This window comes from Gavialis gangeticus, unplaced genomic scaffold (assembly GCF_001723915.1).
Source record: "Gavialis gangeticus isolate Ggan-Ray unplaced genomic scaffold, GavGan_comp1, whole genome shotgun sequence".
NCBI classification, from domain to species: domain Eukaryota; kingdom Metazoa; phylum Chordata; order Crocodylia; family Gavialidae; genus Gavialis; species Gavialis gangeticus.
In genome coordinates this window covers 1,023,820-1,039,378 of record NW_017728973.1, presented here as the reverse complement: position 1 = coordinate 1,039,378, position 15,559 = coordinate 1,023,820, and the positions used below count along the sequence as shown (strand labels likewise).

The window sequence follows — 15,559 nt, the reverse complement described above, 5'->3', positions numbered from 1 at the left end:
TGCTCCTTCCATCCATCCAGCTGCAGTCGCAGTAGATTCTCTGGGCTCCCCCTTCTTCCTCCAGTTGCCAGAGCCATGGCAATTAACACTACCACTGCTTCTCTGCTGCCAAGTTTCTGGACCCATGGGGAGCCCCATGGGCCAGATGATACAGCTCTATAAGCTGGATCTTGCTGTGTGAAGAAATCCTCCTCAGTCTGCCTCACCTCTGTATTAGGACAGCCCAGGTCCCTCTGCTTTTTCCTGTTTTGGTCAACCTGGTCACCTAGGTGACTGGGCTGTAAAAATTTCTAGGGCTGGGGGAGCTTGCTCTTCCTTTGTCCTGAAGCGGGCATTTTGGGAAGGAGACAGGCAGTCATTTTGGGAACACAGACACAGAAGGATGTGCCTCCATGAGAGAGAGACTCTCTGGAAGATTTGTAAGTAAAAATCTGGAATTTGGCTATTAGTTTAGAACTAAGTTTTCAGCTCTATGTTAAAAGGGCCACAAGCCCTTATTTGAAAGGCTCAATTGATTCTGTTTTACTCAAGGCATTTTCCTTTAATATTCCTTTGTCCTGTACCCCTCCCCCATTGTCTCCATGTCTGGTCAATAAAGCTATCTGTTACAGCTCACCTGGCTGTGTACTCTTGAGGGAAGAGGGGAGAGACAAGCCTTTTTGCTGTCTTTGCTCGGCTGAGCTGAGGGGAGTTTGGCTGTTTATTAAATAACATGGTCCTACCTGAGATTATCCTAGGAAGCTTCAGGCTATAAGGAGCACCCAGAGATATTACCAAGGGACCAAGCACCCCCAAAGCTGGCTGTGTCTGTGTACCCCAGGCTGCAAAGAGCCTTAACAGAGACCAGTGCCCAAGTGGTGGCAACGTTACCCCAGGCTTGTGGGTGTGCTCCAGGAAGGGGGATGGCCAGACATGGAGACTCCCAAAGCATGGTTTGGGGCCTGGCACAGTGAAGTGGGTGGCTTAGTATAGTAGCACCTTAGTATAGTAGCCCACCAGTGCTCTAAAGAGATAAACCAGATCAAGGGTGGAAAGTAACCTGTTTAAATTCGCTGATGACACCAAAATTTGGGCGGAGATGAGCACACTAGCAGGGAGTGAGAGATTGCAGAGGGATCTGGATAGGTTACAGGGGTGGGCTAACAGGAACAGGATGCGTTTCAATACGGACAAGTGCAGGGTGCTGCACTTGGGCAGTAGGAACCAGCAGCACACTTACACAATGGGGAACTCCCTACTTGAGAGCACGGAGGCAGAAAGAGATCTTGGAGTCATTATTGACTCCAAGATGAACATGGGCCGACAATGCGAGGTCATGGTTGGCAGGGCTAACCGGACCTTGTCGTGCATCCACAGGTGCATCTCGAGTAGAGCCAAAGAGGTGATCCTCCCCCTCTATGCGACACTGGTCAGGCCACAGCTGGAGTATTGTGTCCAGTTCTGTGCGCCCCATTTCAAGAGGGATGTGGACAATATGGAGAGGGTCCAGAGGAGGGCCACCCGCATGATCCGGGGACAACAGGGCAGACCCTACAGTGAGAGACTGCGGGACCTGAACCTATTCAGCCTCCACAAGAGAAGGCTGAGGGGGGACCTGGTGACCGTCTATAAACTCACTAGGGGGGACCAGAAGGGTTTGGGGGAGACGCTGTTTCCCCTAGCGCCCGCTGGCATAACAAGGAGTAATGGGCACAAGTTGATGGAGAGGAGGTATAGATTGGACATCCGCAAAAACTACTTCACAGTTAGGGCGGCTAGGAGCTGGAACCAACTTCCAAGGGAAGTGGTGCTGGCCCCTACCCTGGGGGTCTTTAAGAAGAGGCTGGATGCCTACCTGGCTGGACTCATTTGAGTCCCGTTTCTCTTTTTGGGGTTTTGTTGTTCTCCCGCCCCGGCGGGGGGTCGGGCTAGAAGATCTACTAGGTCCCTTCTGACCCTAAATCTATGAACTATGAAACTATGAAACTATAAGGGAGAGTTGCTCTTGGCTAGTGCAGGCTGATCTGCTGGACCCTTCCCATGTGGGACAGCCCTTGCAAGTGCAGCCGTATGGCTCTCTGCAGTCTGGTGTCCTGAGCCAACACTTGCAGTGTGGGTGCAAGCCGGCTAAGCACTGTGACATCGCTCCCTCATAGAGCACTGGCACGGTGACACACGCCTGTTTCACAGAGCCGTGCATCTGCTGCCGGTGGCTCCCGCCAAGTTCCACGTGTGGTCGAGCAAATCTGGGCTGAAGGAGATGAGGCTGCAGGACAGCAGGGGGAGGCATGAAGGGGACACGTAACAGAACAGCATGGGCCAGCCTAGAAATTTGCGACGGGGAGCATGGGCCGCCAGGTGCCCCAGCCCCAGAGATCCTGGTTTCCTCTGATTTAAAAAGAACCCCCAATTTTCAGTTGAAAAAAGAAACCCTAAATCCACATTTTTCCGTTATTTAAATGAAACACCACTGATAGATAGATAGATAGATAGATAGATAGATAGATAGATAACTCTCTCTCTCTTTCTATATATATCAGTGGTGTTTCATTTAAATCATGGAAAAATGTGGATTTGGGGTTCCTTTTTTTTACCCTAAAGTTGGGGATTATTTTTAAATCGGTGGAAACCTGGAACCCTGCTCCTCACATAACACAGCACAAGCTTTCTGCAGCTAGAGAGACTCTGGAAGCGCTGGACTCTGCCAGGGGCTTAGAGCTACAGAGCTCCGTTTAGGATGGAGGCAAAAGCATGCAGGGCTTCATTGGCGTAAGTTAAAGCAAGCGGCCGGGCGGGGAAGCAACTGAGGGGCAGCGGCAGGGTAGAGCGGCCCCACAGCTGATCCCGTCATCCGCAGCCAAACTACAACTCCCATCGGCCCCCGCGGCCGTGAGAGGCGGCTCCCGGAAGTGCCGCCCCACGAAGCCAGCGGATGCTACGATTGGCTGGCGCTTCTGGAATCACATGACGAGGCAGCGGGAAGATGGCGGAGCCGCTAGGCGCCGCGGCCGAGGACCCGTGGGGAAAAGTGAGTCTCGGGGGTTGGACGGTGGCCGGGACGGGACGAAAAGCGGGTGGGAGCTTGGCTGCTGGGGCGGGATCCCGCTGTCCCCGCTCCGGGCCCCCGCCACGAGGCGGCGCGGCCAGGCCCGGGGACCCGCAGGCAGGCGCCGCCTCAGCACGGGGATGGAGGGCGCTGGAGGCAGCGAGGCACCTTCCAGCCCTGGGGAGCGTCGGGCACGGCCATCTGCCTAAGCAGCAAATAATAATGTAATCATATGAAGCAAATAATAGGGGGGTTGTCGGCCAGTCATCTCGGTGCAGACACAAGTGCACAGTGCCCAGCCCCTCCCATTAGTCTCAGTGTGCATCCCTCTCAAGGCCTGCCCGCAGGTTCCCAGAATAAACTGCAGTAAAACAAGGAAGTGCCTGGTGTGCTGCCTGGCAGCACAGGCATAGCAAATTGTGCAGCAGCCTTGTTTGAGAGAGCAGCTGTTTTGCAGAGCGGGCTGTGGGGAGACGACAGTCCATGGGCTACTTCTGTTGCTGATACATGGTGGCGTGATAGTTGATTGCGCAAAAGAGGAAACTGCCTTACTCACTGGCTGGCTTTTTTTCTCTTCCCTTCCCTTTTGCTTATACTGTCATCTGGCAACACACCAGGTGGACTGTGTGTACAGCGACAATGGACTGGAGGCTCGTAAGTAGCTCTGTGCATTCCTCTTTCAAATATTGTCAGGTCAACTCTGCTGTTGCCAAACAAGAGAGCATAGACAAAACAGGCAGAGCACTCCAGTTGCCTGCATCATTTTAACGCTGGAAACTTAGTGCAAAGAATAATATGTGCGGAATGTAGGTTTTGTAAATATAAGTGGTGCATGGATTAAAATTTAAGGGAGGGTTTAAATTAAGAGAAAGGGATGATTTGAACGTGTAAAGAATGATAAATGGATGTTTTTGTCTAGCTCTGGGACAGCAGTGCAAGCCAAAACGTGTAAGTAACAACTGGAACGTAGGGAGAAGGAAGCTTGAGATCTGCTGTCACTGCAGTTTGAGTGATCACACCCAGGCTGAGTGGTGCTGGGTGGGAAGTTATTTTTAAAACACACAGTCTCTAATCTGATGATGTCTCGCCATATTCTCAGCTTTTTAAAGCAGGACTAATATCTCCCTTTAATCAGAGGCATGCAGAGTACTTGCCAGATACCTGCTGAATAAGCTTCCCAGCTTGCGTGTTTTGTCCATGTTAAAGATTACAGTGAATCCCCTTGGGGTTTAGCTGGTTCCTTCACAGCTCCTGAAAAATCTTTGCTGTCCACTTGTTGCCAAATCCACAAAACACCTACAACAGCAAACAGATACTAATTCTTATAGCTGGCTACCCTGTGCTTTACCCACCTGAGCTGAGCACCACACTGTATCCATTTGGAACATCCCCTGGGATTTGAGATACTTGCTCAGTTCACTGCTTCATGCATGACCAGTATTTTCTCTTCCAGCACTCTTTGTGGAAAGCAGTAGAAAGGGAAGCATAGTATCACGAGCAAACAGCATTGGCTCCACTAGTGCCTCCTCTGTCCCCAATACAGGTAAGGGCCATGGTGTCCCTTCTCCCTGTCTGTAGGTTAGTCCCTCCCTCAACTTGTCCAGCACTTAAGATGCTTTTGGTGCTCTTTCTCACTTATTTCTAACATGTGTTCTCCTCCAGCAAAAGCTGCTCACATGCAATCGCAGCTGCTTCCCTTGCCAGCTTGAGCATAAGTCTTGCATTCAGGGAAGGAAGATGGTGGGGAGCACCAGGAAGATGTCGCAGTTTCCAATGAGACAGTTTGATAAGGCACTCCTGACTTGGGGCAAGGAGAAGAGCTAGTATGAAAAAATGGCCTGGCTAACAGAAATACCATCAAGAGAGTACTGAGCACCTGCCCTCTGAAAGAAAAAGACCTTGGACTCCAGCTTCCTGCTTTAATGCCCAAGAGAGCTTCTCATGAGAATCCTGCCTACATTAGCCAGGGGCTTTGGCAAAAATGTGTTGCCCAGCTGGCTACTCACACCATGCTCTGGTGTAGGCAGCTGCCAACAGACCTGCAATGGCGCTGGGAGGTTCATCTTTGCCTTGTTTGTGCCCTATTTGCAGCTTGTCTACCCAGTCAGTAATTGGGTCTGGGTCTGGACCAGAGTGCATAAAATGATTCCAGGAAGAGCATGCCCCCCCATTACCTCTGCACGTGCAGCTGCATGTCTGCCTCTGCTTCCTAGGCTCCAAAAGCTCCTGAGTTGTCTCTGACACAGTGACTCTTCTTCCATTGTAGATGATGAAGACAGCGATTATCACCAAGAAGCCTATAAAGAGTCATACAAAGACCGGCGCAGGCGTGCACACACCCAGGCAGAGCAGAAGAGAAGGGATGCCATCAAGGTAACATCAGAGCAGCTAATCAGACTGTTCTGTTGGGTGGGAATAAAGGTGGTCTCTTCCTTTTGTCACATATCTATAACCCGGGCATCCTGTGGTATCAGCATTCTTATTTCTCCCACATCAGGACACCCATATTTTTTTAGTTATTACAGTCAATGTGCCCCTAAACATTTGGTTTACTGGGGCCAGGTTATCAGCCCTTAGTAACTGCACCCTAGATGTCATATGAAGGAACTGGAGAGACAGCTGGGACTTTGGCACCTTATGAGAGCACCTACTTGGCCACTGCCCTTTTGTCATGTGGTTTAATTTAAAAACACCTGTAACATCATCTCTTCCTCTTGAACAGAAAGGCTACGATGACTTGCAGGCTATTGTGCCTACATGCCAGCAGCAAGATTTCTCCCTTGGCTCCCAGAAGCTGAGCAAAGCCATTGTCTTGCAGAAAAGTGAGTTGGGGGCAGAGAGGGGGCACATTCCTACCTAACCACTGCATCACATTGCATCTGTGCTGGGAGTTCATGCTCCTGCAACCACTGAGTGGGACACCAGCCATCCAGAACTAGACTGCAGTGAGGCAAGGGATGTCCCTACTTGCATTATAGTCCTCCACCCTCCATCTTTGGACTTTGAACTGCTGTTACTGTTTTTCCCAGGACTTGCTCAGCATTCTGCTACCTGCTGCTTCTCTCAGCTGGCTCTGCAGTTTAACTCTCCCAAGCTCTTGCCCCAAAACACTTCTGCACAAACAACTTTGCAGTAAGGGGTTCAAATGTACAGCAGTATCAATTGTCATTTGGTCTGAGGCCAGTTGCCTCCCTCCTCAATGTTTCTTATTGTAGCTTAAGGGTATCTAAATCACTTGGGTTGAGGGAGGAGGTTGAACTAAGTGCTGAGAGCAGATTACCGCTTGGTCCACCTTGACCGCCAGGTGTTTGACAGAGCACACTGCTCCCCCTTCTCTGGACCTGGGTCTCCCTCTGCAAAGTGAAGCATTTTAGCAAATGCCTCTTTGAAACCAGAGAAGACTGGCTACTTGTCAGTTTGAATATGCAAGGCCTACAGAGATGACAGTGCAGTGGTTTAATCCTGACAGGACTCTAGCATCTGTTCCTCCTGAGGAGAAACAGGATGCAGTGGCCTCTGGACTCTGCTTGCTTGAGTTTTCCTAAATCCACTGTCATCCCTTTGGTCTTTAGCCATTGACTATATTCAGTTCCTGCACAAGGAGAAGAAGAAACAGGAGGAGGAAGTTTCAACACTCAGGAAAGATGTCATGGCCTTGAAGATCATGAAAGTGTAAGGAACTTTCCTCCCCCACCTTTGCCTCCCTCCCTTGCCTGCAGGGCCCTGGAAGTTGGAGACACTGTCATGGACTCTTATAAATAGAGCCTGGCACCCTTTTCTTCTTGCATGTCCATCTTAGGGCTGGTTGTCAACAAGCTGAACTTGATAACAGATGGTAGTGGGAGGAGCATGACCTGAGCAAGGGACTCTTGACTCAGGACAAAAACACAGTCTGCTACTGGCCTCCCATCCTATACAAAAGGAAGGGTCTCCATTTCTTTGCCTGTAGCAGAACAGTAGTTGTATTTACAAGTATTAACCTGCTGCAAAGTTTATTAGTTTCCTGCAGCCTAACAGGGCTGCATGTGTAGACACTGCAACATTTACTGTGGAACTAATTAGGCAACTACAGCAAATGTCTCATGTAGATGCTCCCTTTCTCTACATGAGCTCAACTCCAAGATCTTTTGCCTTAGCCATACAAGCAGCTTTAATCTTATAAGCAAAACAAAGGCCCTTCAGAGCAGTGCTCTCCAAAGTGGGGTGCACAAGATGGTTCATTGGGGTGCAGGAAGAAAATATTAGAACTTCTATTTAGATGTATATTTATATAAATATACATATATTGGGGGTGCGTGCTCAAAAATTTTTTACTGATAGGGGTGTGCGATCAAAAAAGTTTGGAGACCACTGCTTCAGAGGACAGTGGAGCACTTCCAGAGGCACCTCCCTAACTCATGTAACCTAAATGTGGAAAGTATGTCATGCAAGTGCTGGCTCCCCAGGCCTGCCATTTTAATCGGACTTTTTTGGTGCATTTCAGAAACTATGAGCAGATTGTCAAAGCTCACCAGGATAACCCCAATGAGGGGAAAGACCAGGTGTCTGACCAAGTCAAGTTTAATGTTTTCCAAGGCATCATGGATTCTTTGTTCCAGTCGTTTAATGCCTCCATCTCGGTAGCAAGTTTTCAGGAACTTTCAGCATGCGTCTTCAGCTGGATTGAGGAGCATTGCAAACCACAGGTAAGGATCAGAGAGCCACAGTCAGTGTAATAGGCAGGGGAACTTTGGAAGGCCAAGCATCTGTAGCTTATTATAAATCACCCTGAGATTTTCTAGGTTAGGGGGTGGGATATAAATCTAAATAACAGTAATAGATATTGGCAAATGCAAAGCAATGCAGATTGAACAGTGTATGTTAATTCTATCTGTTTTCGTGGTCTCTGGATTCACTATCTGGGTATCATTGGGACAGCTCAGAGTGCTCAAGCAGCCACCAGAAGCAGAGATCTTGGTCTGTTTAATGACAGGCCTTTCCTGGATGTGGCATCCCATACCTGCGTCACCACTTGGAAGGCAAACAAATAGCAAGTCCGGGGGAGCAAGGGAAAGCAATTAGCACTTTTGCTTCAGGGCACATGCCAACTTCTTTCCACTGGAGACTAGGAAGAATCTTTTCCTGGGAGATGTTGGTGCTACAGCTGCCCAGTCAATTCCTTTAAGAAGTTAGTATGTACCCAGTCAGATAGGATAGGAACTTGGTCTGATACAGACTAATGGGCCTCAGGTTCCCAGCAGTATTGAGGCACCAAAGCCACATACCTCACCAAGCATATTGTTGTTTGTTCCTGTACCAATGATATGCTTGTCAGACTTGGCTGCAGCTCTGCAGTCAGCCTGGCTGCCCTCAAGAGAGTGCCTTGGCACATCTTACACTAGTACCTGGGGAAGCCTACCCAAAGGGAACACTGTTGTTTCTACAGAATGGCTGATCCTGCCTCCTCCTTACTCTCCTCAGACCTTGCGGGATATTGTGATCGGGGTTCTGCATCAACTAAAGAGTCAGCTCTATTGACTGCGCTCCCTGTGGTGCCCCAGTGGCATGAGCTTTCTTCCTCTTACCAGGCTACAGAAGTGTGGGGCACCACTCAGCTGAGAGAGGAGCAGGTTCCAGGAAAAGCTGGTCTGTTTCCCTTGTGGTTATTTGTAAAGTTTTTCTCTGGATTATTTATTGCATTAACTATGAAACCAAAACTGGGCATGTAAGTGCATGTCTTCTCCACAGATACTGTCAGTCTGTATCACCAAAGTATCTGTAGGGACTGAGTCAGCAGAGAAAGGAAGACATATCTGTTAAATACAATCCTCCTTGTCACAAGGAAGGAGAGGGTCTCTGGGCCAGGATTGTGCGGGAGTGAGTAGGTCTAGCCTGTACCAGCTACAGGAGCTAAAGTGATGGGATGAGAGTCAGCTCTGTAGCCTTCAGATTACCTATTCTGTTCTGGTGGCAATGCCTGTAGTGTAACTGTTGCCTGGACCACACAGCACTTCCTGCCTTTTAGACTTTCAAACCAGTAAGATGCCAACCTTAAGTATCATACTCTACAGTTTGTTATTCAGTGAGTACCTTGACGCTGTAGAGTTTGAGATAAAGAGGCAGCGAGAGTGAGAATTTGTGTTGCATTACATTACACTTACATCCAGCCATTACACTGCAGGACTTTAAAAGCATGTGAATGGAAGCAAAGCAACTCTCAAATTCTAGACCCCAAGACAAAGGATGTGAATCAGCCTGGCAGTCCAGGAAAGAAGCTGACTTCCACTAAGGAGGGTTAAGAATAAGCTTCCCTGGAAGCAGGGTCTCTCATCACTGCAAACTTTGACAGCTTCTGTAGCAGCTGATACTAGCTTCCCAGAGACAGGCCACTGCTTTCTTCTATAACAGTTTGGTTATTTAATCTAGCCATGGGACAGAGGATCACTTACTTATTTGTGCAGAACTTTCAGAAAGACCACAAAAAGCAAGCTAGGTGGGGTTCGCCAAATCCTGCTGTAACGAGAGGGTCTTAATACAAAACTGCATAGAAGCTGCCTCTCCCCACTGGGCAGATATGGATGGTGTAGGGCTCCTCTGGGACAGCTGCTAACTGACCTTTCCCACTCTAGCCATGTTTCCTTCACAGTGAAATAGGAGTACAGTTTTCTGTACAGGCTTCTCTTGCCATCTCAGTTCAACTGCTGAAAGATCTCTGGTTTCATCTGACTTGTGTTTCTGAGAGTCACAATGTATGGGGAAAAAGAATGGTACATGTAGCAGAGCTGCTGTCAATCTTAATCTGCTTTTGTTTAGAAGTGTAATTTTATATTTTAAAAAAATACCTCTTGCCTTTTGTAAGTCAAGGAAGTCAGACTGAAGTGTTATTAACTTGAGTTTTGCAGCCAAATACTTTTTCTGGGACAGACTTTAGCCAGACACCCACTGCTCTAACAGTCATATCTATGGCAGATACTTGGCAGCTGTCTACTACCAAAGCAATAGTTCTTGTTCGCCCAGACAGAGTGAAAGGATTAGGATTATCCTGAAGTGGCTCTTACAGAATACGCTTGCCGATGATCATATTCCTACCACCATGCTCAAATTAATAGCAGTAACAATTTTGCATTTCTTTCTCTTTGAATTCTGTAGCAATAAAGGTAGGCTTTCAGTGTCAGGCTAGTTGCTTTAAACACGGAAGCAGAAAGATAGTGTTTAAACCACTCTTTCTATTGAAATTTAGTAAAGGAAAAATTACTGTCAGTCTTGGATTTTAGTAAAAGAATCATTTCTACAAGCCTTGCATTGAATGTCCCTTTTTTAGTGAAGACACAGCATAGACCCCTAAAGAGTCTAACTCCTTGCAATGGCACACACAACTGTTTAAAAAGAATTACACACCATGAGGGCCATTAACAATATGGCTGCATTACAGAACTGTGTGTCCATTGCTGTGCTGTGAGAAAATATCTTGTTTGAAGCAATAGGCAGTGCTTTACTGTTAATGATAGTGACGTGTTAATCTCTTCTGAGCCTCCTTCAGAAGCAGCCAGCTTTCTTGTGTGGAAGAACCTTGGGCTTTTGCAGACCTCACAAATGGAAATGAAATATTTTTCTATCGTGAAAAATAATTATAATAAATTTTGCTAAATGTTTTAATTATTCCTCTCCTTGTTTTCTTCCACTACTGAGTAATTAGGATCTTCTACCTGGGATCACAGGGTAGAACTATTTTTCCAAAAGCAACTAGGTGATATTTGGATGCCCATTTTGACAGTTGCTGTTCAGGCTTCTGTATTAGAATCACCCACGTCCACCTGCTCTGAAGTGGTGGCATGATCTCCCCATCCAAGTATGTGTTACTATTTTGAGTGTCATTTAGGCCAAACTACACCCTATCCATCAGGAACCAAGGCTCCCAAAACCCCAGATTAACTGAGAAGCCTCTCCCATACTACCAGAACATGCAGCATTAGACATGGGGACATTAGAAGAGGGTGGTGTATCACTGAAGGGAAGCACAGCTAAAATGAGAAGCACAGTGTTTAATGAATTATACTCCTGTGTATAGCATTACGGCATGGTACACATCATGGGAAGCAGTCCCTGCTCACTATTAAATACACTGAGGTGTCAGTACAGCTCTCTGCAAGTGTAACAAACAACTGGTTTATTTAGTCTTTCCTAGACACACCTCTCCTCCCTTTTACTAGAACACCTATGTGGTGGCAAATCAACAGTAAAAATAGTCTTCTCCCACACAACGCTTCAGCCACACTGGCTCAACTGCCCATTGCAATGAAGGGTAGAAAAAATAATGGACTCTTCTGCATGCGAGATCATGCCTTTGGTCCTATCCCCTCTAACTGCCTTCCAGATTGCAAAGCATTTTAAAACAAACATACATAAAAGATGCAGGACAAAACCAAACCCTGCAGATGATTGAGAGTTTCAGAACCAGCGCCCATTGTGCTCCGTGCTGGCTAGTTCTTTTCCCTGGAGCAGAGGTTTCCATCAGCTGCTCAGACAGCTGCTGGCAGAGTCACATTGTGGTCCTCATCCGTTTCTATTCCAACTTCCTCCTGCAGAAGAATAACATAGCTTCTTTACCAAGGACTGGAAGGGGAGTTTACTTGCTGTGCAGCAACATCTGAATTCAGAAAAAAAGTTCCCTTCAGGGACTTGCTCACAGTTACGTCACTTGAAACAAATATACGCCACCAAGAACAGATACCTTCAAAGTTTAAGACTAGTCAGGAGCACAGATGTCTTTGTACTTACAAAGAACTGTTTCTTGCTTTTGGGATAGCCTTCCAGAATTGCATCGAGTAGTTCAGTTGCCTGGCAAAACAGTAGTTAAGAATCAGTTATGCTTCTTCAGTCAATACAAACATTTAAAAATCACATCTGGAGAGTCTCGCTATACTCTTTCAAAAATACAGTAAATAGGTGCCCCGAGTCATCAAAAGGATGGAGGCTTCCCAGGGTAAGAACTCTACTTTGTATATTCCCAGGGATGTATTTGGTAGCCATGTTGGTCTCAGACATGTCTACCAAATACATCCCTGAAACATGGAAGATGCCATATTTTAGCCTATTTTTGAATTATAAACTTCATTGCTTAAACAAGAAAGAAAGATTTCTACACCTCCCTGCCTTTTTGCTATCTGACACCACCAGGGAAGAAACTCCTGCCTTATCTGCACATCAAAGAGCAACTCTCACAAAGGAACTCTTATGGACCCAGAGAAACATACATCCATCTTCAGCTTCCTCTGTGCAAAATGAAGATGTTTATTTTCTACCTAAGGGGACTTTTACCATCCTTAATTTTCCCTCAGCCTGAAGAAGGGCATGTGTGCCCAAAAGCTTGTAAAGAAAAGTAATTTTTGTGTGATTTCTTAGTTGGTCTAATAAAAAGGTATCATCTCTGAACCAAAAGGTTTAGAGAGTTTTGCATGTTCCCAGGAGGACTCCAGCACATGTGGGGAAATGTCAAGTTAAGCACTCAAGTGTGGCTATGGGTTAATAGACACTACAAGGAAATGACTACCAAACAACTAGAAGGCTCTTCTTCCCTTATACATTTCAAGACACTAGGTGCTGATTATTTGCTTTCTTTGCAAATCACACATTGATGCATTTAGGAGGAACTAAAGAACTAAAACCCCCAAACAAGCTGACCCTAGCAAGTGACAAAATAAGTTGTCCCTGGAAAACCAAAGATGCTGGTTTGGAGGTTTGCCTCGCTGTTAATACCCCAACTGAGTATTTGAGTCAATGAAGTTAAACACTGGTACCCTAAAAGACTATAGTTCTTTTGACCTCTGACTTCCAAGATCTGTTCTCTCAGATACCTGTTAGCACTTCCAACCCTACAGAGCTGGTAATGGAAGCTAGCTTGCAACACCATTAGAAAAGGGGATGTGGCATTGTTTGAACCAATTTTGCCATCTGGAATGGCACCAGAGAAGTCCCAAGTATTACTACTTCAAGATAAGCAGGTTCTGAGGTTCTCTCAACTGCTGGTCCTTGGTTAGATTTTCCAGTTCCCTTCACAGCTGGCAGGCTACTAAAGGAAGCTGGAGCTGGCTAACACTAAGTTCAGGGCTGTTGCACATGTCATTCAACAACAAGCACCTTCCCCCATGATAATATAACATCACCTCATGCACATCATTGCCACCACCTACTACCCATCAAACCAACATTGGGAAAAAAGTCACTACCATTCTCTTCCTCCTCCTCCATTCTTTACAGTATAGCTTTCTCTCATTATAAACCTGCAATAAAAAAAAAAGACTGAGCGAGTAACATTAACCCAACAGCTTCCCCAAAAAGACCAAGTGTACATAAGGCCAGCAGACCATTTCCAGCGGCATATAAAATCAGACCCAGGTATAGTGAAATTCCTACTTAACATTAAGATGCCCAGGTACAGACAATATAGGTCACTGCTTGATAGAGGGAAATGCTTCCAAGCAGACTGTTTAAGTGGATAGTTTCAGGTGAAAACGTTGAACTATATTAATAAAAATTGCCTTAGTTGCAGCCCAAAGTTAAGGTTCACAAGGAAGAGTTGCTCTGGAGTGTCTATGAAATGCCACACGAAACTCATGCACGGTGAACTGTCTGCAGAGAACAACTAGGGAGCAGGACAATTCCAAGACCTCAGGCTCTGGCTTTCCCTCTACCAGGCTGCAGTTAGCTGTACTTGTGGCAGAAGAGCACTTGAGCACATCTAGTAGGAATGGCCAGGTAGCATCAGAGCCTAGAGATGATGCCATTAAGAGGCACAGCCATATCTTACACAGGAGCATCTAGACATCAACTGAGAAGAGAATAGTCCATAATGGAGTTTCAGATATCTCCCACCACCTCTTCAATCCTTCAGTACTCAAAAGTCAACCATGAAACATTTATTGCCCTCCCCCAGCATTCAGGCTCCTACACAAGTTAAGGAGGATAGCAGCTGTGACATCAGCAGGAACATGAGCTAGAGCTGTTTTAAAGCTACAGATTATTTAATAGTGTCCAAGTAGTACTGAGCTGGGCTCTCTGCTTTGGTATCCTTAGGGCCACAGCCTGATCCAGCTCTTTACCTTCTCTTTTTCTTCAGGAGTCACATGGTTGGCTGCAGATTTAATTCTCTCCAGTTTTTCCGTGTAATTGGCACAATCTTTTTTTAACTCTTCAATCTCTTTAATCATCTCTGGGGTTGTCATTGAGCCATTCAGATCCTTCAGTTCTGGAATGGAATTGCTAGTTATCCACAAATGCCAGCAGTTGGAGGGCAATAGTTAGCATCGTGCCTGCACAAAGCCACAAGCCATACTGGTTCCAGTCTTATAATGGTTTCACCACACACTTCATGCTGGCCTCACAGACAAAACTAATCTACACATACACAGGATCAGAACTTTCAGACTCACCCAATTCCATCTGGCGGCAGCTTTGTTGAAGAGTTTGTACTTTTGAAGAAAGATCAGAGATTTCATTGTCCAAGACCTTAAGCTCAGAATCACTCACTGCGGGAAACTGATTCTGAGACAAAAAACAATGAGCTAATTACAGAAAACGAGTCCTCTTGAAAATATTCCACCCAATCACCAAAGCCGTTTGCAAATAACGAGCTTAGATCTTTTTGTTCCAACTGCGTTTACCTCTGAATTAATCATGAAAGTGTCAATACACTCACAAGTGTATGATCCTCCCCAGAGGGTGGTGTTTCTGCACCTCAGAGGAGTTCATCACAATGCAAAACAATTGCTAATAAATGGGTTAGACTGGCATCTCTTTAATATTAACAGAAGATGCAAAGAGAGCATTAAACAGCCCATTTAAGGTTAGTAAGCTGGTGACCTGCCTTCATTTTTAACAATTAATATAAAACAGGGGCAAACTCCGCTGTGCCCCAGGCCAGAGCTGGACTGTGGGGTTCGTTGTGGACCAGACCAGGACAGGCCTGGTGCAGACTGCATGTGACCAGCAGGAGCAGTGGCAATAAGATAAGCATAAACACAGCCTACACTCACCCTACTGTCAAAGGTGCCCCCCCACCACAACTTCCAGTGTGCTGGATGAAGTGGCTCAGTGGGACAGGCCACGTCTGACCCATCTGAATGGGACACACAAGAGCCCATGCTGCTCTGGGCTGTCAGATAAGCCACCTGTGCCCAGATGCTGCCCACGCTCTGGTCTCACAGTACTTTGCACGCTGAATAGCTATGGAAATCAACACTCTTACAACCCATGGGGCCTCCGCAGCAGCAAGAGCAAGGGCAGCTGTGTAAAGGAGGAGAGGCGAGGAGAAAAGAGCAGAGGCGGCCACAGGCAAAGCTCAGCCCTCACATAACAGAGGTGCGTTTTCTGGAGACCCAGCGGCGCCGTCACCTGGTCGGGGAAGTAGATTTTCTGCTTCCCGTAGACCTTCTCCTTGATCTTTCCTTGCTGCGCCAGCTGCTCCAGCGCCTTCACCACGGCCTGGTGCGAGAGAGAGCGGGGTGGGGACGGGACCCGGACGCAGCGGGGCCGCGGGCCGGGCCGGGCCCAGGCCCG

General features: G+C 47.0%; 2 protein-coding genes across 4 annotated transcripts; one reads left to right on the top strand and one right to left on the bottom strand.

The window, feature by feature from the left end:
- The first annotated feature begins 2,917 nt into the window (after nt 1-2,917).
- Nucleotides 2,918-10,660, top strand: MLX (MLX, MAX dimerization protein). Of its 3 annotated transcripts, none has more exons than XM_019505758.1 (8): nt 2,918-3,007; nt 3,640-3,679; nt 4,479-4,568; nt 5,292-5,398; nt 5,748-5,847; nt 6,598-6,697; nt 7,509-7,710; nt 8,451-8,508. In XM_019505758.1, exons 1-8 carry the CDS (start codon nt 2,963-2,965, stop codon nt 8,457-8,459), a joined length of 693 nt encoding a protein of 230 aa, XP_019361303.1. In that variant the 5' UTR covers nt 2,918-2,962; the 3' UTR covers nt 8,460-8,508. The 3 variants fall into 3 exon arrangements, with proteins under 3 accessions (XP_019361303.1, XP_019361287.1, XP_019361295.1); XM_019505742.1 differs by having other exon boundaries at nt 2,919-3,007; nt 8,486-10,660; XM_019505750.1 differs by having other exon boundaries at nt 2,942-3,007; nt 3,643-3,679; nt 8,486-10,660.
- A 371-nt stretch (nt 10,661-11,031) lies between these two features.
- Nucleotides 11,032-15,553, bottom strand: PSMC3IP (PSMC3 interacting protein; the record flags this gene model as incomplete). Its single annotated transcript, XM_019505772.1, has 6 exons — nt 11,032-11,583; nt 11,783-11,842; nt 13,231-13,284; nt 14,104-14,249; nt 14,434-14,545; nt 15,353-15,553. Coding segments are annotated over 6 exons (633 nt in total), but the record flags the coding sequence as incomplete, so codon positions are not given.
- Nucleotides 15,554-15,559: the final 6 nt, after the last annotated feature.

Coding starts and splice junctions, on each gene's coding strand:
- MLX (XM_019505742.1), top strand. CDS start 2,963: ATGGCGGAGCCGCTAGGCGCCGCGGCCGAGGACCCGTGGGGAAAA. Junction 3,680..4,478: donor CGACAATGGACTGGAGGCTC/GTAAGTAGCTCT, acceptor TTTCTCTTCCAG/CACTCTTTGTGGAAAGCAGT. Junction 5,399..5,747: donor AGAGAAGGGATGCCATCAAG/GTAACATCAGAG, acceptor CCTCTTGAACAG/AAAGGCTACGATGACTTGCA.